Source organism: Dermacentor andersoni, chromosome 1 (genome assembly GCF_023375885.2).
Source record: "Dermacentor andersoni chromosome 1, qqDerAnde1_hic_scaffold, whole genome shotgun sequence".
In the NCBI taxonomy this organism is placed as follows: domain Eukaryota; kingdom Metazoa; phylum Arthropoda; class Arachnida; order Ixodida; family Ixodidae; genus Dermacentor; species Dermacentor andersoni.
Genome location: NC_092814.1, coordinates 172,699,139 through 172,720,632, shown reverse-complemented (window position 1 = coordinate 172,720,632; position 21,494 = coordinate 172,699,139). Strand labels below are relative to the sequence as shown.

Here is a 21,494-nt window from a genome sequence, read left to right as displayed (position 1 = left end):
AATAATTCGCAGTTTCGCTGAGAGTGCGACGATCGCTTGTGCAGCTCCCGAGACCCGTCGCTCGTGAATCTTTCCATTTCCTTTGTTCCCGTCGCCCCAATACAGAACGGCGCGAACCTACAGCGACGGAAAGGCCAATCAATTTCTCTGGCTTCATTTCACGCTTCAACAGTATTTCTTCCTCTTATTGCTCTTTAGCTATCGTTCGGAATATATATATATATATATATATATATATATATATATATATATATATATATATATATATATATATATATATATATATTTATTTATATTTATATATATCGGTTACGCTCGGTCGCAGGCCGTTCAAGTTGAGCGAAGAGATCTTACAACAGCCATTTCCGTAAAAAATATAATTGCTGAGTACACCTATCTGTTGTTTTCAAGTCGAGTGTATTTTGGGCAAACGAGAGCATGCACGGCAAACAAGCATCTTGATTGTGTAAGTCAACTATATAACCAGCCCGGTTAAAGAAACGTCTTCGTTGGAAGAAGATTATTCCGCGGCCCGTTAATATGAATGAATGAAAATTCATTTGAACAGGGGACCGATTTTTACTTTAATTGTACGGGAGCAGCAGAGTTTCATAGAACTGGATCACATGCGACGACCGAATTACGAGAGAGAGTAGCACATCGGTGGACTCGCTGTCGCAATGCGTTCTTGAAGGTCGTTTGCACTTTAATATAAACTCATTAGTATCGACGCCTCGTGAAATTAGACCGAGTCGCTGGACGGGCTGCAACATCGATTTTTCTTCATCTATTCTGTTCCTCCTTAACGGCCGTTCATTCGGGTGACTCGACGCAGCTTTCCACGCCGAAGATGATCGTTGCAATACAACCTCCTGCAGCGGATCTTGCTACTGAGGGTATCGCTGTACTCGGGCAAGTTAAATATTTTACATGAGTAGCCTGACCTCTTAGTCAGTGTAAATTGCCGTGTTATTATGTGCGCACGGATCCCAATAAGATTGAAACTTGCCAAATCAATGTCGTTGCTTCAAAAGCATTTGGTGCGCTAACGTTGACCTTGAGAGTTGCATAGCTGTACTACTCGCTCGACGCCAGACCTAGCAGCCCTATACTTTTTGAAAAGCATTCGACAGGTGCATCAAATACATGAATTCGCTTGAGCGCGTACGAGGCGATGACTTGCACAAATATCTTGTCGCGTGGGTTGACAAATTCTTAGTTGGCAGAACATTTTGTTGCCTTTTTTTTTTTTCGGATATAGGCAGTCGAGGGGCGTTCGTCAAGGAGCGGTTGTTTCTCTCGCAGCATTTCGTGTCTCTTTTAGTTTCTTGTAACATACCAGCCACGGCGGCTCCGTGGCTGTGGATTTGCGCTGCTGAGCACGAGGTGAAGAGTTCGAATGCGGCGGCTGGCACTGCCGATGTGGGAGAAAAATAAATAAAAGGACGCCCGTGAACCGTGCCTTAGGTGCACTCTAATCTGGAGCATGCGGAGCGCTGTAAAAAAAAGAAAGAAAAAACATTTTATAATTTTTAAAACTCAATGTTTTTTTTTCTTCTTTACAATGCGTTGCATTTGCCTCTCACTCCAACAAGTCATAACTCACAAACAAATTGGTATGTGGCATAACGTTTTGGCATTTATCCAGGTGTGCGGGCAAGTATCCTTAAAAAGACTGAACAAAGACACACACACACACACAGAGCTGGAGTTTCGCAAGGCTATGTTTTGAGATAACAAGCCATATTGTAAAAAAAAATATTCGGGAATTTTAATAATCCTAGATCATACTGCATGCCTTAATATGTAAGAAATCAGCTTGAAAAGATTCAAGACTAAATCTTGATTGGGTGGAACACTGTTAATGTCGGCGTAACAGAAAAAGGAACAAATTCGCATTTTAAGATAAACAAGAACCAATATTAAGTTGCAATCGCATAAAAACAAAATTTTAGAGCGGTAAAATTCTAGACTTTTGTAACAGGGCCTTGTGGTGCTTCTATTATACAGGGTGTCCCAGTTAACTTCCCAGCCAGAATTTTAAGATATGCAAATTCCACGTAGCTGGACAGAACAAAGGTTTGTTGTTTGCCGTCGCTTGGAGATACTCAAAATATTCTTTTTCATACCGCATAATTAAATAATTAGTCTTAATTGGTTAATCAGCCTCAAATATCATAATTTGATGAAAAGTGTCATTGAGCAAATTGTAGAGCGACATGGAAAACTCCCGATACAGCTTTCTGTTGCTCAATACGTGCTACATAAAAGTGTTTTCCCGAGCGAGGAAGTAGCCCGCAAATGCACGCAAAATTTCCGCGCGACTGGCCGCTCGAGGCAGTTTGCGTGTATTCGCGGGCTTCATTCACGCTCGGAAAAACTTTTATATAGCACATATCGAGCAACAGAAAGCTGTATCGGGATATATTTATTTTTTATCTTAGGATGGCAGCGCTGAATTCTTTATTTATATATATATTTTTTTACTTCTGTTATCTTGCATATTGAAACGCATCCGTAATAGAGGATAGCGCCATTACTACCAAAACCAAGAATAAGAACAAACACCACAAATCTCTCTTCTTCTATTTCTGTTTTTTTTTTCCTCGAAAGCTAACCTTACTTTTAATACTTATGCATCTAGATTTACTTAATTTTTTCTTTAGTCTCCAGTTTCTTCCAGAACAATCTCGTACATACTTCGCGGTTGCTGCCTGTGTGGCTAATCTGTCGTAATAGCGTGTGTGTGCCATGGATTTGAGGGGGAAAAAAAGACGAAGACGGCAGTGTGAAAGCCACAGGGTAGAACGCTTGTATTGCTAGTTTGTGATTTTGATTCGCGATGCAAAAAATGCTGCCGTAAATTTTATAAAGCGGTACTTGTTTCTTTCATATTTTTTTTCTTTTTTGCAAATTTGGTATTCCGCAGATTTATTTTATTATGGCAAGATTCGTCTAATGTCCGCTCTCTTTTTGTCTCCCTATAGAAACTATGAGCACCCATACTTTAATATTCTAAATTAGATTTAGATATTGTCCCTCTAAAGCTAATTTGAGAACCGCCTCATCTTGGCCAATCCCCAGTAGTGGGTGAGCGCCATTGTTCGGGAACAATAACAAGATCTGCGGGTGAGTTGACAGCCACATATCACCAAAACTCTTAAAAATTTCTAGTATGTAATTTACTTTCAACTTCGTTTGCTCAACGTTCTTTCTTTATTTTTCTTGAACCCTCGTACCGCCAGATTCCTCGCTCATCACCCGGAGTGTTTGAGGAGCAACAACTAACCAACTTGACTCAGTAGGAGATAGCATGTAGCCGGTGAAAGACTTCGAATGCACGTATAACCAATAGCTGTTTGTTAGTGCACGATAGGTCCAGCAATCAGCTGACATCGTTTACTTGCAACTTGCACGTGTATTTGTCTTCACTTATGCAATAGTTGATTATGGTTTGGTGGCAGACCATATAGAGCGCCGTCAGTGAATAATAAATGTTCAGCTTATTAATTTGTCTGTATGGCTTACGATCCGAGCTCTCTGGAACGAGGCCACGAGTGGTGCTGGGAAGCCACGGAGTACGTGTGGGAAGCGCACGCCAACCGGGCGGGCGGGCGCTCCACCGTATAAGGGCAGCGAAGATTGCCCAGGTGCGTATAACGGAATTACTCTCTCTTACTTTTTTTTTTTTTTAATGTCGCGCGCGGTACATAAAGTCTGCGTCTCTCAAGTAGTACTTACAGAGGCTAACATGTATTAGTTGATCATTTTAGCTCAGTTCTCTCTGTATTTTTTAATTCATCGGCTTAGATCCAAATCTTGCTTTGCTTTTCATGTCATCTGCACTCTTGTTTTAATGTCTGGGTATACCACAAAACAGCATGGCACTTGTATAGCCGCAAAAGAAAGTGCCTTGTATAGCCTCGCGGAATGTATAGTTATGGTCTGAACGCGATGATACGCAGACGGGAGCGGAAAAAGGAACGTCTTTTAGAATGATAGAATTTGCGGAACAATGAAAGGCGAAAGCATTTACGGCGCAAACATAGGTAAGGCAAGTGTTGCTTTCGTTGATAATACGCCGGCATGCCGAGAGTAATTTGATAGGATGAAACGAGCTGCGGGATTCTGGACGGATTCAATAATTGCTGAAAGTGTACTGTTTTTGGGGTCCCAGATAGCGAATGCGTAATCTAATTTAGGGCGCACAAGCGTTTTACATAGATGTAGCTTTACTGGCGAAGGTGATCGGGAAAAATTACGTCGTAAGTAACCCAGCATGCAGTTTGCGGCGTTGTTAGTAACTTAATTAACACGTATGCGCCAGGAAAGATCGCAACTGATGTGGATGGCGAGGTACTTGTACGAAGTTACAAGATCTAGTAGGATGCCGTCAAGAAAATACGCGCTGCTAACAGTGTGGCCCCTTCGAGATATTCTCATGTTTTTACACTTCTTGATGTTGAGCCGCATCATCCATTTATTTATGTAGTTGATGTGTTAACATACAAGATTAACTTCATATCGAAGTAATTATTAAGCATCTAGATAAAGCCACGACATTCTCGAAGTTGCATATGTAAGGGTCGCAGCGAGCCCTCCGGAAACAGGACTGCTGAAAGAAAGGAGAAAAAAAAATTACAACCATTCCACTCTGTGAAGATGGAATGGCAGCGAAAGCTGACGACAGTAAAAGCTCTCAAACGAAAAGCGTAAGTGCTTTCTCTGCCATGCAATCTTCACAGAGTGGAATCGTTGTCATTTCTTTGAGTTGCGAGTGTGGCGTCGTTGCTCGCTCGGAGGTGCCCGGGCTCGCGATTGCCGTTTTCGTTCAGCATCGCGGGAACGTTCTTGTCGGTGGTCGTTTCGCGCCGGCGCCGTTTACATTCTCGTTGCTGTTCCCTCCGGCGATCCTCGTACGCATGTTTTTTCTTCTTCGGGTGTACGAACTATACGTGTCCGGCCCGTCGACAACGCAGCTGTTTTTAGCGAATACCTCTTCTGGTTATGCACTGCGATAACCTTGACGTCACGCTATTGTTCACGGCGAGCGTTCTAATCTGTTCCGCATTTTGACACCTGCGCCGCCGCACTTCACCCGTATGGGTTTGTTAGAAATCGCTAAGTCCGTTTCTGCTGCGGGACGCCGAAAACAATACGGTAGGTTAGTCATATACAGCTTTCGCTGTAAAATAAAAGAGCAAAAGTCGAATAATGACGCCTGGGAAATGACGATACGTCGTAGAAGACGCGAGCGCTTCACGTACACTTCGTTTGCAGGCCGCCTTCACCACAGTTACCGGGAATACTACGTCGGAAAAAGGCGCAGGAGCACACTCGGTTCGAATCAACCGGAAGTAGGCAACGCTCGCGTCGCCATGCGTTGTGCGAAGACGGCGGGACAAAGCCATGGCTGCACGGAATATGAGTTGACGGGGAACGCCGCGGCCTTAAAGGACGGGTAATGTGCAAAGCCCTATTCGCTGACATCAAGTTCAGGTGAGAAAACATTCTGTGACTGATACTTTTTACAGCGAAGCTGTTAGCCTCTAGTTGATCGGGATGTTTCGCGGCGGCCTCCTCACGGACAAAAAACAAAAAGCAAAAAAAAAAAACAAGACATTTCAGCGATTGAAGCGAAAAGTGCATACATTCTTTTGTATGAGGCGTACAACATATAGCGCAGCATTCGTTTCAATAAACCCGTGTGCTTAGATTTAGGTGCACGTTAAAGAACCCCAGGTGGTCAAAATTTCCGGAGTCCCCCACTACGGCGTGCCTCATAATCAGAAAGTGGTTTTGGCACGTAAAACCCCATATATTATTATTATTATTCGTTTCAATAAAGAACACGCACAAAACAAGCACCGAAACCACATAACAGGCGCTCCTGCCAGCAATGCGAAGCATACGTTCCCAGTAAAGATTACTGTTGCGCAAGCTGCCGCGGCGCCGGCAGCTTGCGACGTGTGGAGTGACGTCACTAGCCTTTCATATATAGACTAACCAGTCTATCAACTGGTTTCATTGTTGTTGCAGCACCGCTATGGGTAGTCAACGCATAGTTAGTACTCCCGAGGAGCGGCGTGAATACGAGGAGCGGCAAAGGGAAAAGGAACCGCAGTACAGCCAGCGGCGGCGTGCTGCCGCTGGTCGTATTGCGTGGAATCCCAGCACAGAGGAACTGCGCACGTCCACATTCTCCTGCGGCTGAATGATGCGCCGGAGGAGGAATTGAGCAATAAAGTATTGGCGTGCCCGCCCTGAGGCGTTGCAGTTTTCAACAGCTTCGCTGGACATCCACTCTCGTAGGGCCGGGATGGCGAGTCAATTTTTCATTCCCAAGCGGTGTTCTATGGCACGAAAAAAATCGTCTCTTGGACAGAACATCATGCAATGGAAAATGAACCGTATAGCCCCCCACTGCGATGTCTCCCGTAGCCAGTGCTTTGCTTTGAGTAGTCATGTATATCCCAAATTTTCAGAACCCGCCGTGGTTGCTCAGTGGCTATGGTGTTGGGCTGCTGAGCACGAGGTCGCGGGATCGAATCCCGGCCACGGCGGCCGCATTTCGATGGGGGCGAAATGCGAAAACACCCGTGTACTTAGATTTAGGTGCACGTTAAAGATCCCCGGGAGGTCTAAATTTCCGGAGTCCTCCACTACGGCGTGCCTCATAATAAGAAAGTGGTTTTGGCACGTAAAAACCTATAATTTAATTCTTTTTTTAATTTTCAGATTTTAAGCTTACCGCTGTTTACTGTTTAAGTATATTTGTGAAAGAGGGACTCACTCCAGCTATAACTACAACCAATGGGTAATTAGGAACGATTATTACTTTGATTCTCAGACTCTGGATTCGTTATCTGAAGATTTTTTCCTTCCGCAAGTTGTGGAACTACCGCGAAAGCGGTAAAAAGTTGGACGTTTACAGAAATAATAAATTGCAAATTGAATGAAATAGCAGAGGTGAGTAGTCAGTACACGGATACTTCGTACCTACCACCTGATTAACCCGCCGTGGTTACTCAGTAGCTATGGTGTTGGGTTGCTAAGCACGAGGGCGCGGGATCGTATCCCGGCCACGGCGGCCGCATTTCGTCGGGGACGAAGTGCGAAAACACCCGTGTACTTAGATTTAGGTGCACGTTAAAGAACCTCAGGCGGTCCAAATTTCCGGAGTCCCCAACTACGGAGTGCCTCATAATCAGAAAGTGGTTTTGGCACGTAAAACCCCATAATTTAATTTTCTTTACCATCTGATTATTATTTTTTTTAGCTCAGCCTGTTTTTTTTTTTTTAAATAAACGCCAGTGAGCATATGGAGTCGAAATGCCATCGATGGCATCAAATAATTTAAGTACAGAAAGCCCCGGTGCTTTGTTGCAGCTCTTGAACAACATAGAGAACTGGTTCACGGCCCACTGAATATGTTTGTCTGGCCTTCTCTATAACGGTACATGTTGTTCGAGGCAGTCTTGATCCGCAAAGCTGCGGCCGAGGACCGACCTGTTCATTCTCCGCCAACTGATGCATAGCTTATTTACGGCACGGTATGCGAAGTTGGCAGACTGCTGGCGTACAAGTATTTTGTTTTTTCGCGAGTACTCTGGCAAACACACTATACGGATATCGGAAAACGAATATTTATTTATTTCTTCATACTGTCAACCCTCTGCTGAGGGTTCTAACAGGGAAGGTTTTAAATACAGGCAGACCATATGCAGACTATGCATCAAGCGGCAGCGGAATCACAAAAAACGTGTTTAACAATTTTTCAAATTCACAAACATCACTGGCATTTGCCACAAAGCTTGGTGTCGCGTTCCAAAGTTCAATCACGGCAGGGAAAAAAGAAAAGCGAAGCACATCACTGTGAGCAAAGTATGGGCGTAAAACATATTGATAATTAATATTAGATGATTAGCGGTACAGCGAGGTTTACGGATAAGAAATTCTTGTCGGGACCACTTAAAGCACCCGTACGATCTACTTACTCTAGATTTACTTTAGAAATAATAGTTCCTCCGTCAACCCGGCTCATCAAAACCGTGCTTCTACCTTCTCGCGTACCTCTATGCATGAGCTTTCTGGCAGCTATATATATTAGTGCGTCGGCTTTCTCCACTGGAAATGGCCTGCCGCTCCTCGTGTCACGCCTAAAGATAACGCGTCCCTGCAGCTTTCTCCTCCCCCGCCTCTTTATCTCCGCGCGGTCGTGTCACCGGCTAAATTCCCTTCCGCAATAGACCTCTCTCGTTCTGCTATGACAACGCGTAATCTTTATTTGTGCAGGATGCCAGAAAGAGAGAGAGAGAAAAAGAAAAACATGGAGAGAAAATAAAGCCGGTCGACGTTCCTGCACAGCCAGAATGAGCAGTGGCGGGGAGCAGAACGTGGCCTTGGGCGACGCGCATTATTTACAAACAGCCTGCCCCAGAGCAGTCGCTAACGGATCGTCCCTCCGGCGGCGGCCAAGGTGGCATCCGGCCAGCCTGGGGCTCGAGATCAACTGCCCGCGACAGTGTTGCGGCGATACTCGCACTACTTGCGCCATCTTAACCGCTGGACCAAGCCGGTCGGTGCCTGCGACCGCGCGGTGCGCCCTCGTGTGCCTATAGAGTTGCTAGCGCACAGCTTTTCTCTCTCTCTTTTTTTTTTTTTTTTTGTTTCTCCCTCTGCATCTTGCCTCCCATTTCAGCCGACTTCAGGCACCCAGCTGGGATCAATCCTAGTTGAATGCTTCCCTTTGCGTATCCTTGTGCGTTGCTCGCAGTTGCCGAAGAGTGTTCGCTGTATCTGTATTCTTCCAAAAGTTCATTCAAAACCTGACACGTACGCAACTTTGTCGGATGGAGAGAGCGAGTTGCCAAGGCGAATCTCGTGCTGGAAATTTCGGGCAGAGATGGATGGCTTTGTACAACAGCATGGAGTAAACATGCATAACGACGACAGCTCTTTGGCACTCCGAACGTTTAGTGTCCACAGTTGTTTTGCCCAAATGGTTGAGACATTTGCGACTCATATGAGCTGTGTATAATTTTCAGTACGTATGCATCCCTGCGCACGCTTATGCATATACGAGCGCCATGACCACCATTTCTCTAGCACGGCGGCTGTCGTGGTGGCGTCAGCGCGGTTTTATGGCGAGCTCAAGCGGGCGCCCGATGCAGTTGAACGCTTCGTCTCATGTATGCCACAATGCCCATGCGCAACGTTCGTAACGCCTTCAGCACCGAACCATGCTCCGTTGCTAGTGTTACTTGTTCGGATACTTGGTGAAACAGAACTACGTACTTAAACAGGCGCGAACAGACACGCATACAAAAATGAAGACAGACAAGGACAAGGACTGCTCATCTTCTCTGTCCTTATTCCTGTATGAGTCTGTTCTTGTCTGTCGTTCATGCACCATGTTCATCGCGCTCGTATGGCTCGGAAAAAAGAAAGAAAACCATCAAGAGCGAACAGCCGGCTTGAAGACATATGGAATGCAAGTCACTGAAGGCACCCGTTCGTTCAGCATTTACCGGGCGATCATATTCAAGTTTTAAGGCATTTATAAATATCGTCTGTGGCAGATGGCATTATTCTTGTTCTTGAGCTGGATTATTCCAACAGGCGGACATTATTAGCGCGAGAAATCGAAAGAACTATTCAACTATTTAACAAAAGATACTAATTAATTTAATGACCTTTCCGCACATATTGCAGTTTGCGAATTGTAGCCGGTGAGCTTGCAAGATGTATACACTTGAAATGAATTTCAAAGATGACACCAGTTTCGTGATATTTCCCAATGTGTGGGACGAAATACATGTGCGATCAAGTTACTTTTGTGCTTCAATGCATAAAGGAGCGTTTTGTTAAAAACGTAAGTGGAACAACAGTGCATTTTTAGGGTAAGTTTGATGGCGCATACCTCCAATGTGGTGTCATTCTGGAAATTCTTTCCAATAGGATATGCCTGAAAAGCTCAACGGCTACAATTCGTAAATTGCAATATAGGCCGTAAAGTAATTAATTCGGAAGTTAGTTGATGCATTTTTGTTAATTAGCTGAATATGTATATCGATTTCTCGTGCAAGTAATGTCCGCCTCTCTGCATGATCCAGCTAAAGGACTAGAATTATGGTATCTGCAACAGGCTATTTTTAAAAATTTCATAAAACTTAAATATGATCATCTTGTATGCAGTACTGGAAGGCTGACCTTAAATAACGTTCTATTCTTAATGCTGTGCATGATTTATTGCGCTGTAGAAAAATAGTTTCCCCACCAGACTGTATGGAGAACAGCCATCTTGCTCCCAGGTGTGTCGGGGACTGCGGCACACATGTGTGTTTAAGCTCCAATCACAACGTATGCACAGTACCGGATATATATATATATATATATATATATATATATATATATATATATATATATATATATATATATATATATATATATATATATAGAGAGAGAGAGAGAGAGAGAGAGAGACTAGCCAGTTTTGCGATAACCAGACCCGTGAAAGACATTGTTCTTTATGTACTTTTAGAGAACGTCACCCACGTTCTTTTTCGCGTGCATAATTGGTCTGCACGTTATCGGTCTTATACGTCCTGGAAAAGGGGGGGGGGGGGTAGGAGGGCAGAATGGGACGGTTGCATGGACACGAAAGTAATACGGATGTGCGATTTAAACCAAATTGACTTGCAACCAAATTAAATCAAATTGCCACGGGCCTTGGAAGTGGTTGGCGAGATGGGGGAAAGGTGCTTTCCCCAACCTCCACTTCAACGTCACTGGCATTGATGAGCAGTCGGACACTATTCAAGAAACGCTCAGACTTTTGAACATCACTTATATCACTTAAACGAGTACATATATTATAGCAGGGGTGCCCGTGAATATTCGAAACTCTCGTCACTCTAAGGTTTAGAATGTTCGCAATCTCCCGAATAGAGAATGCCATAACCGTGGCATTCAATCTGCGTCAATTTGCACAGTCAATTAAGGCAACCAAAAGATGCAACGGATGTGTAATCAACTGTTATCGCGAGGTGTAAAAATAGCCTCTGTGCAATTCTGTTTATTCCAATTATCCATTCTCATTAAGGCTGTGCAAGTATTCGAAACTTTCGAATAAGGAATCGCATAGTGTCCTATTCAATTCGCTCTTCGAATCGAATAGTTACTATTCGTAAATGCGAATATTTTTCGAACACTTTTAGAATATTTCGAAATGTCAACTGCGCCCAAGTAAACATAAAATTGTAGCAAGAGTACGGTAAATTTTCACCTCCATGGGCATCATCATCATCATCATCATGTTCACTGCAGGATGAAGGCCCCTCCCCGCGATCTCCAATTATACCCCCGTCTTGCGCTAGCTGATTCTAACTTGCGCTTGCAAGTTTCCTAATTTCATCACCCCACCTAGTTGTCTGCTATCCTCTACTGCGCTTCCCTTAGCACTCATTATGTGACTCTATTGGTCCACCGGTTATCTACCCTACGCATTACATGGCCTGCCCAGCTCCATTTGTTTCTCCTAATGTCAACTGTCCACGGGCATAGTATAGCTACACAAAAAAACATGAAAATTTGCGTAGTGGAGCAGGCTACGTCACTTAGGTAGCGATACTTTCCAGACTAGAGAGAGATCATTCGCCCTCTCTGAAGAGCCCTGTGCATGTGAAGAAACTTTACTTGTTTGCTCCTAATGCTCCATTTGTACTTTTAATAAACAACGCTTCATAATGTACCGTGTAATGACAGCAACTTGCGAAGTTTAGAATTACTGTGATGTGAGCATCGTTTTATATTAATTGTGGTAACAGCTCGCTATTCTTCATTCGAAAATTATTCGGTATTCGATTCAAATTCGGTTCGGTCTGAAAAATCACTATTCGCACACCCTTACTTCACATATTCTGGAAAAACGCTTGCGTGCGTGCCACGCTTCTGGCACAATTTTCATCTTGTTCCATGTTGTAGAGTCACAATATTCTTTGTTTTATTGTATATTTTCCCAGTAGCACTCTTGTCATACTCCCCCCCCCCCCCCCCCACCTTCTTGTTTTTCGTCTACTTTGCACTGCGTGAACCTCACGCTCCTTTTTCAAACACCCACTTACCAACTCGCACTTTCGCCACTGGCAGTAGTGAAAACATGACGCAATGTCCGGGAGGTTTTGCTGCATCTGCCCCAGCAAACAGACCACATGTGGGAGGGCCAGTTTAAAGAACGGTGTGGTAGTTGAAAAATATAACAAGGGCTTTTGAGGCGCCCTTAGGCTTGCTGACAGGACGCATTTCCAAGAAGCTTGTAGATAACGCACGATATCTGCGGATATACTGACGCTATCAACGGTTCATTGTAGCTAAATGCTTGGAACTTGAATACACAGGAAACAAAGCTACCGATTTACCGTGACCATTTTACGGAGAAGTGCATAATAAATAAATAAAGGCGGGGGGTGGGGTGGGGGTGAAGGAGTTAGGGGGATACGCGCCTTCATATCTAAAATGTGGCACATGCGACGACATATAGCGATGAATGTATATCGACCTAAAGGTGCGTCGCGATTATCCGGCACGAATATATGAGCGTTACGATCGATCGATGAACTATAGGTGTGGGTGGTGTAACGGAAGGACACTTGTCATTCGCTACCGATGCCACCGTTGGGAAATTCGCTATATGCTTTCTCCTCGGAAGCATATTAACACCCCCCCCCCCTTCCTTTTCTAACTTACGCTATTTGTCGAAACAAACATTCAAACACCGCACGGAGCTGATCGAAACACTCCTCATGCAGGGTGCGCGCTCACTTCGCTGTCATCACGGCTAGAGCGCTACTACTCGAACCGGTGCACTCGCCGCAGCTAAGTCGTGCAGCACGACTATAGAGGCTAGAAGGTTCTTCTAGCCTCTATAGCACGACAATTCGAAAGCCTGAAAGCAGCGCGGTGCGCGAGCCCACTGCAGCGTCGCGAGAAGAGCGCGTAACCGTCTTTGCTGCTCCGCGACTGCACGACCCCGGCTTCGTCCTTTATGCGCGTCGTGGTCTCGAGGGCCACCAAGTCAACCATCGCTTATTATAGGGAAGGTAGCCTCCGTGAGCCGCTTGCCGAATAACCCTGTTTTGAACTTGCCACTGCTTTGCGCGGCGCCAACAAGCAGAGAAAGTGAGCTTCCGCTTACACTCGAGCAGCCTTACTGCTGGCCTCTGTGACAGCCTTGGAATTATCCTCGCCGATAACAATGCCTGCACAAATTTCGCTCTCCAAGCATTCTCAAGCCCACTCCAAACACGCACGCGAAGATCACCGCTTCCGCGCTCCTTTCGCGGTCTTTGTGCTCCGAGAGAAAACGCCAGAAAGGGTTTCGTTCCAGTCGCTTCCTTCTATCGTCGCGACCGCGACACACGTGCGTATCGATTGGGAGGGAAAGGAACCGGGGGGCGCTTGCACGAATAATTTTAACCGTAGGTAAATTAGCCCAGGGTTAAAATGCCCTGTGCAAGTGGCCCTTAGAGTAGTAGTTGGTGTTATCCTGTTAACATTGTGGCTCTCATCAGTATGGGGGAACGGCGAAGACGAAGGTGGATAAGCTTTAATGAATGTAGAAATTAAACTTCACTTGCGAAAACCTATTTCAACGTAAAATTTGCAAGAGAACCAATGACGTAGCCTGAATCGAAATGTGCTAAAAATAATGATCGTCTACTTTAAACAAGAACATGCTGATTATCAAATTTCCCTTGTCACACACACACACACACATATATATATATATATATATATATATATATATATATATATATATATATATATATATAGTTTTAGAAACGAAGGTGCACACTTACGAAAATTGCATCTTTAATGTTTTTAACGTTTCGGCCGTGGCACGGCCTTCGTCAGAATATTTTTTCTGACGAAGGCCGTGCCACGGCCGAAACGTTAAAAACATTAAAGATGCAATTTTCGTAAGTGTGCACCTTCGTTTCTAAAACTACTTATGCACCGGACCCACAGAACTTCTCATAGAACTATATATATATATATATATATATATATATATATATATATATATATATATATATATATATATATATATATATAAACAAACAGAAACGCGGCGCAAGCACTGCGAGTTCTGACGTATCGGTCCCGAAGCTGTCAGCCTTTATGTTTGAAGAATAAACTGCAAAACATTTGGCACCCACCTTCGCCGTCGGAAGAAATGGAAATATGACGCAATGCCGTGGAGCTTTTGCTCCGTCTGCACCACGGTACAGTGTTCGGCACTGAAACACGTACGGCGGGTGCGAGCGCCCGTCAAAAGAAATGTGCAGGTAAGGAAGCCGCCAAAGAAAGACTATAAGAATGCATTGTCACGGCATGTTCGTTTAGTTCAAAGAATTCTCATGAGGTGGCTCGTTATCGTCTTTTGCTCCAAAAAGAAAACAAAGAAAAGAACTTTCTAGACGATACAACAGCATACAACTAACTGAACTGTACGTTGCATTTAGTGATGTAGCGGGTATGCATCGCGGATGACCGCATCAGGCGAATAACAAACATAGCTGACGTGTTTATGTTCTTTGTTCACTGTCTGGATAACGCTGATAAAATGCGACCGCTATTGAGATTTGGGCGTTGCAATATCGATTAAATCGTAGCCTATGGCCTCTCGAACCAATATTAACAGGCACAGCCTGTTGAAATTGCCTCGACAGGACTGCCATTACGTGGATTCCTCTCTGCATTAGCATTATAAGTGAGCGCTCATTGAGTATTGAATGCAATGACCAGGCATCGCACAGTTGCCAACGCACACCAATTTGAAGTGTGGCCACCGCGCGTCGTAAGTGACAAGCGTCACCAACAGAGCTGTTGTTAGTAATTGGGATATACGTAATATATTTTGAATAGGCAGCGTATATACGCAACGATTTCTGCTCATGGAAGGCAAACTTGGACTTAACAATGAGGTGCCTTGTGCGTAGACACGCCTCCTTGGTGACTTTTTTTTTTATGTTGAATAAATATTAACCACGTTCCACTGATCGTACACAGGTGTCACTCGTTGACACTAGGCGAGACGTACCAACGATATAGACGTCCTGAAGCCAAAAACACGCAAGCACTCGCCTGCGTGGTTCTGGCCCTGACGCTATGGTGCACTCACCTGCAACGTGCGAACGACTCGCACAGGTAACCGAATAAGTGACTGAAGCGCTAAACAGACGAGGACAAACGGAAAGCACGCAAGCGCTTACACGTGCGTTCCTTTCCTTGCCATCTTATGTTTAGTGCTTATTTCTTCATGCCAAGCTGTTATCAATAGCAAACAAACCTGAAAGGTTCAAGAATCGTACGTTTACAACTTGCTTTCGTCCCATACACTGGAAAAACTGACGCGGCAGGAGTAAACAACCGCGCGAGGCAAGTGAATCAAGATCGCGCACCATCAATTTCCAACATAGTAGTACTCTTCACGTGCGTATGTTCTGCTTTCCGGAAGCATTTATTTTTTTTTCCTCATTTCTCTAACGTTAACACCCACAACAGACTGTTCAAAATTCGGTGGAATAATTTTTAAGGCATTTGTCGACCCAAATTTCTGAAAATATTCCTTCCGTGCTGAAAAACTCGTAAGGGCTCGCTGCTCCTTATACACCACTGGCGTGTGCGCGCCCGCACAGAATAAATAGAAAGGCGCGGGGGTGGCCGCGCTCTCCCGCGTGGCACCTGCGCGGACACGTCGGCCACAGTCCTCGCACATCCAGTCGCGAGCCGATCCTGCGCTCGTCTGACACGTCCATTTATTATTGCTAACCTATGGTGGCTTCGCGGTAGAGACGCACAGCGCGAACGAACTCAGCCCCGGCCACACACACTCGTTCCTGTACAGCTACGCGCGCGCACGAATAAATACTAGGGTCCTCCGAAGGGCCTCCGCTCAGGTCAGAGGTAGTTCATCAGGGGCGTCACCTCGGGCTCGTCTTTAGGGGAGTCCCGGAACTCGAAGCAGTAGTTGGCGCCTTCGTTGTTGTCCCAGTACTCCTGGTCTCCGACCACGTAGCGCACGCACATCTGCAGCTGCGCGTCGCCTTGGGGCGTGAGGTAGACGTCGACGCCGAAGCGGTCCGAGATGCCGTCTGACGATCCCGGGAGGTAGACGGCACGCAGGTCGCAGAAGGACCGCCAGTTGTCCAGCGAGTAACGCAGCACCACCAGCTTCTCGAAAGCCACGTTCAGCACCCGGATGACGGCGTGCAGCGCGCAGCCCGACGACACGACTGACTCGAGGCAGACGCGTTGGCTCGTCAGCCGGGTCATGAACGTTGGGCTGGCGCCGGGCTGCGAAAACAGTGCCTTTAGCTCTAGCGTGCACGGCGGTGGCGACCGCACCAGCGGCGCCAGCTGGAGATGCGTGAAGGCGGAAGCCGGTACCAAGGGCAGCTCCTCGGACACGATGGTCCGCACGGCAGCCAGGTCGAGACCTAGCGCGTCGGCGAAGCGCACGATCTTCTTCTTGAACGGCGTACCCGGTGGACTCTTGCCGCTCTTGAGCGACGTGCTGCGCACCAGGACGGCGCGGCCAGCCTCGTCATCGTCGCTGTCCACCGAGTCTCGTTTAGGTGGAGTGGCCGGCGGCATCTGGGTGTCTGCGACGGGCGACATGGTCTCAGACGACGAGGACTCGTCGGACGGATGCTCCGGCACTTCGGGCGCTTTGGGCGTCACCTTACGCGAGGGAGCCTCGGTGAATCGGTGCTTCGCGAAGCGCGACGACCGAGGCCGGCTTGGAGACGCCACCTGTGTCGAACTGCCGCTCACCGACAAGGAGCCCACGTCGGGTGAAGTGGCCACTGACGAAATGGCGGGAGGCGAGGAAACAGCATCTGGAGAAGCGATTGTGGCCGCGACGTCAGTGGTCGCAGCGGTGACGGTAGCTGTGTCGGTGGTTGTAGCGTCTGTGGTAGTAGGGTTGGCTGGAGCAGCAGTCCTGCCAGACGCGTTCTGCGCCGCGAGTGCCTTTTCCTCGTTGCTGGTCTCCGAGGAACCGCTGCCGTCGCGAAATTCCTCGGCGAGCCCGTCAGCGGCGTCGTGGAAGGCGTCGTCCGAGAGGTCGCATGAGGAGTCGCTCTCGTTGTGCACAAGCACGCCAGGCCGCACCAGCTCTTGCACGATGGGGAAGCGAAAGCCGTCGTCCAGGGGGCGATGTGCGAGCGCGGCGCGCACCACGTCTCGCTCGGCTGGGTAGCGGCGCGGCTCCTCCTCTGCATCGCCCTTGACATTCCCGGCGCTCTTGACCTCCAGCTCGCGAGGGACGCAGAGCACCGTGTCGGGAGCTACGGCGGCACTTTGAGGCAGGCGCTCAGGCGGAGTCACGCTTCGGGGTTCCTCTACGACAACAAGATCTTCTTGCCCGCACGAGTCGGCAGCTGGCGGAACTGTTTTCTCAGACGCCTGTGCATCCGCAGCTTCATCGACGGAAGACGATGGCGACGGGTCATCAGCGTTGGAGCCCTGCTCGCAGTATTGAACGACGCAGTCGGTGGCTTGATCTTGGAGCAGCGAAAAAAGGCGGTCGTACAGAGCGCGGCCCGTACGTACCAGGAAGTTGGACGCGTCTTGCGGCGCCGCGGTGCTCGGCGGCCAGGATCCCGTCGAGCCGTTGACAGAAGTGGACGACTGCGACTGTTGACGGCACGGCGGACAGCGCACCACCGCGGCGGGCTGGTCATCCATGGAAGTGAAAGGCTTGCAGTAAAGCTGCCTAGCCAGATACTCGGCGCGGAGCCGGCAGCTAGCGAGCCCAATCGCGCACGAGGACTGCCATTCGCTCGGGGTCATAGTCTCCCACGCGAAGAGACTGACGACTAAATATAGCGCGCGGACGACGCCATCGCACCGACCTCTGGGCGACCTTCCCGGACGAGGCGCTGCCGTCGACGACGCCGCCGGGCGGGACCGGGCCCGCACCGGCGGCGGCACGGCTCCACGGTGGCCGCCATGGCCTGGAACGAGCTGCGCCTGTCGTCCTCGGCTTCGTCGTCCTCGTCAGCGCCGCCGCCGGCTGCCAGCGGGCCCCGGAGGAAACGCCAGAGCAGCTCGCGCGCCGCCTGAGGCTGCCTCGCCGCAGCTGGCCTCGGCCACTGCGCCGCCGCCCGGCCGCCCCGCCGCCGCCACCGCCGACGGCCAGCTGCTCAACGAGGCGGCGCTGCATTCGCGAGAATGCCTTGCGGCGGCCATCTTGAGCGGGACTCCGCTTCCCGTCCCGCCAGCCGGCGTCTTCTCTGTCGCGAAAGCCTTGCATTCCTAATCAAAGTTCCGCCGTCGAACAGTTCCGAAGCGTTGATAAGAAACCTAATCGCGGGCAATAGTTCGCACGTGTCTGTGACTGCTGCCAGCGTCTCTTTTTGAAAGTGTTATCGGACCAATCGGTAAATTTCGTCCCCTCGAACGCCGATGTTTTTATGCATATTAACTGTTTTTTTTCTTCTTTTTTAAATTCAGGCACCAGGGTACGGTGTTGTTGTGCCACTGTCGAAATGGTACTTACCTACAGGGAGATGGCCACTAGAATGAGAAGACAAAATATTCACGCTATGATTACAAAACAGAAAAGGAAGAAAAAAATAAAAAGATAGAAAGAAAACAAGTAATTAGTATGAAAACAGTAGGGCTAGAAGAAAAATAAGGAGGTGACCATTGACGAAAAAGAAAAGAAAGAGACAAATACATGCCAAGAAGCACCCTTAATGTAAAGCATGGTGGTGGTGGTAACAACTTTATTGAGATTCTGATCAGTTATGATCTGGCAGGCCCGAGTCCTAGGATGGCCCCTCACGAGGAGCGACCCTTTCGGCCCAGGCATAGACGGCAATCTTAGCTAGCAGCGTTATCTACCAGAAGCCCCACTAGCCTGCGGAAACCGCTTTGCGGCTGATGAGGAATGACAAGCGCCAAAAGATAGCTGTAATCGAAAATGCTGAATATCGGTTGGAAAAATACAAGAATTATCTGACATAGGAAAGTGAAACAGCGGCATCAAAGAAGTTGTTTTTGCGGAGACGCCTGCCTAGTTTTCCTTTTCTTTTTAAGTTTCATGATGACCCGCCGTGGTTGCTCAGTGGCTATGGTGTCGGGCTGCTGAGCACGAGGTCGCGGGATCGAATCCCGGCCATGGCGGCCGCATTTCGATGGGGGCGAAATGCGAAAACACCCGCGTGCTTAGATTTAGGTGCACGTTAAAGAACCCCAGGTGGTCGAAATTTCCGGAGTCCTCCACTACGGCGTGCCTCATAATCAGAAAGTGGTTTTGGCACGTAAAACCCCATAAAAAAAAAAAAAGTTTCCTGATGATGTCCTTTGCTTTGTAAGAATCTGTCTTCCGCTGGTGGGCTCGTTTGGCGTCTTGCTCGATTGCTCTAGATCTTTCAAACGTCTTGAACTGCAGTGTAAGAATTCACTGCAGGTAAGTCGAAAAACCTATCAACAAGGTTCAAGTACACCTAATTATAACAAGCGCAAACTCAGAAGTGCTCATCGCATAGCTGAAGGAAAACGTAAACACACGTTAAGACGCAACAAGCAGTCTTACAGCTGTTCGTTAAGCAGACGAAAACAACTATTCTTCTTTTTTTTCATTGCAAATAATTAAAAAAAAAACCGAAGTGCAAATATTCGCACACACGTACGGCTAATAACCAATGGGACCGGGCCTTCTTTTTTAAAAATAATTTAACTGCGAGTGGCACATCTTCATTGGAGCGAAATGTGATAACACCCACGCTACTGCAATAGGCGATGACCGGGGTCTTTCACTGTGGCATCCTTCAAGGCTTATGTGCTGCCCGTTTCTTACTATATTGACGTAGAAGACACGGTCAATTCGGGATTAAAAATAAGCGGAACATCTTTGCCAGTATCACATTGTATTTACAAAAATCTAAGTTAGCGGGGTCTCTGAGAACTCGGATCACTCGTGCTGTCGCTTGACACTGAGTACTTCTTGCCATTACATGAGCTTTGTATTGTCAGCGTCATTCGTGGCGAAGTGCGTTCTGTTTCATCAATCTAGACGGGCTAGAACATGCGGACGGCGACCATAATAAATGACGGTTCAACCACTCGGTCGGCCATCGGCCATACCATGCTGAATACGCCGGTTCTCGTCCGAACCACTCGGTCGAACCGCCTTTTATTATTAGATTCATAAAAAAAAAAGTTAATACGCCGAATTGGGGGGGTGGGGGTGGAGGGGGCGTATGCGCAAGCTGGGCGAGAGATAGACGGTGAAGCGGAAAACCGATAACAACCGACTGCTAGCTGGCCATCACGCTACCTGACGCACCCTTAATGTGACCGCGTTTAACTGCCCCAAGCACGATAAGGTATATTTCACGCGTGGTAAACCCTTATTCAAATCCGATTGTGGGCTTACAAAACCCATCAGCAGTCTCCGTCGAGGTCGAATTAACGGAACACCACTGCATATGAACAGGCTTGCGAGGTCGCTTCCTTTTTCTTTTCTTTTTTTCTCTCTCTTTTTTTTTTGGAGTGGGGGGATCATTGTCTAGTAGACTTTGAGAAGAGAAAGGTGTGTTGCTCTCCACGGGAATCGTAACTGCCTCACTGCTTTGCAGGCACCCGAACTATCCTGCGCTGCGGTCAAAGAATGATAAAGAGAATGGGTAAGGGGCGGGGTACGGGTGGAAGTGAACTTGATTAAGTATGCAGGAAAGAAAGGAACTCGGAAGGTAGACAGGCAGAGAGAGTTCTGGCGATCTGGTGACCCTGCTTCTTTGGCGGACATCCCGCGTCGTCGCAGGGTCAAGCGCAGTTATTCCTTTTTTGTTTCTTTATTTCCCCGGGCAACCTCGCTCGTGCGAAGGTGGCGTCGACAAAAGGGACTCGTGTTGTGTTTCCGTTCGTCAGCGCAGCGGTGCCGGCCACCGCGTGACTGCGTCGCCCCGGTGTCGATCGATCGACCCCACGGCGCGGCACTCGGCTCAGTGACCCCGTTATTGCAGCGACGCTGTTGCGCTGCTCCGCGACGCCTCCGCCGCGGCGCGCGCGGAGCGGCGAACACGTGCGCCGCCGGCCGCGCTCCCAGTGGCCGGTCCAGCTGCTGACCCGTAGGCGCCTGCGGCGGGAGAGAGTGGGATTTTTGCTATTTTTCGTGCAGGACGTGCGAGGGACGATGGGAGAAAAGGGCGCAACGAAGCAGCTTGACTAGCTCCCAGCATCCGTTACAAGGGCGATAAGTAGGCAATGGATCTAAACAAAGGAAGAGTACTAGCATGAATAAGGGCTTGAGCAAGCCAGAAAGTAAGCGAAAAGAGTAGTAGTAGTAGTAGTATACTCAAGCACTGCCGAATCCATGACAATAATTACAAGGAATAAATGAAAGCGTAATCATCAACTAATACTTTTCTTTCAAAAAAACGAGTGTATACACTTGCACACACCGTTTCAGTCATCAA

The 21,494-nt window shown here is 47.6% G+C and overlaps 2 protein-coding genes across 5 annotated transcripts in view; one reads left to right on the top strand and one right to left on the bottom strand.

Moving 5' to 3' along the window:
• Nucleotides 1-5,193: 5,193 nt before the first annotated feature.
• LOC126547176 (muscle LIM protein Mlp84B-like) overlaps nucleotides 5,194-21,494 on the top strand; it is a 61,289-nt gene continuing 44,988 nt past the window's right edge. The window contains exons 1-2 of one of the 4 annotated variants that reach the window (XM_055062763.2): nucleotides 5,194-5,499; nucleotides 8,296-8,599. In XM_055062763.2, coding sequence (XP_054918738.1) covers nucleotides 8,373-8,599 — 227 coding nt within the window. In that variant the 5' untranslated portion in view covers nucleotides 5,194-5,499; nucleotides 8,296-8,372. The remainder of the gene's footprint in view (nucleotides 5,500-8,295; nucleotides 8,600-21,494) is intronic. The other 3 variants (XM_055062762.2, XM_055062761.2, XM_055062764.2) reach the window with 3 other exon arrangements.
• Nucleotides 15,356-18,210, bottom strand: LOC126547300 (uncharacterized). The gene has a single exon (XM_050195259.3). The coding sequence runs from the start codon at nucleotides 17,857-17,859 to the stop codon at nucleotides 15,964-15,966; it is 1,896 nt and encodes a 631-aa protein (XP_050051216.1). The 5' UTR covers nucleotides 17,860-18,210; the 3' UTR covers nucleotides 15,356-15,963.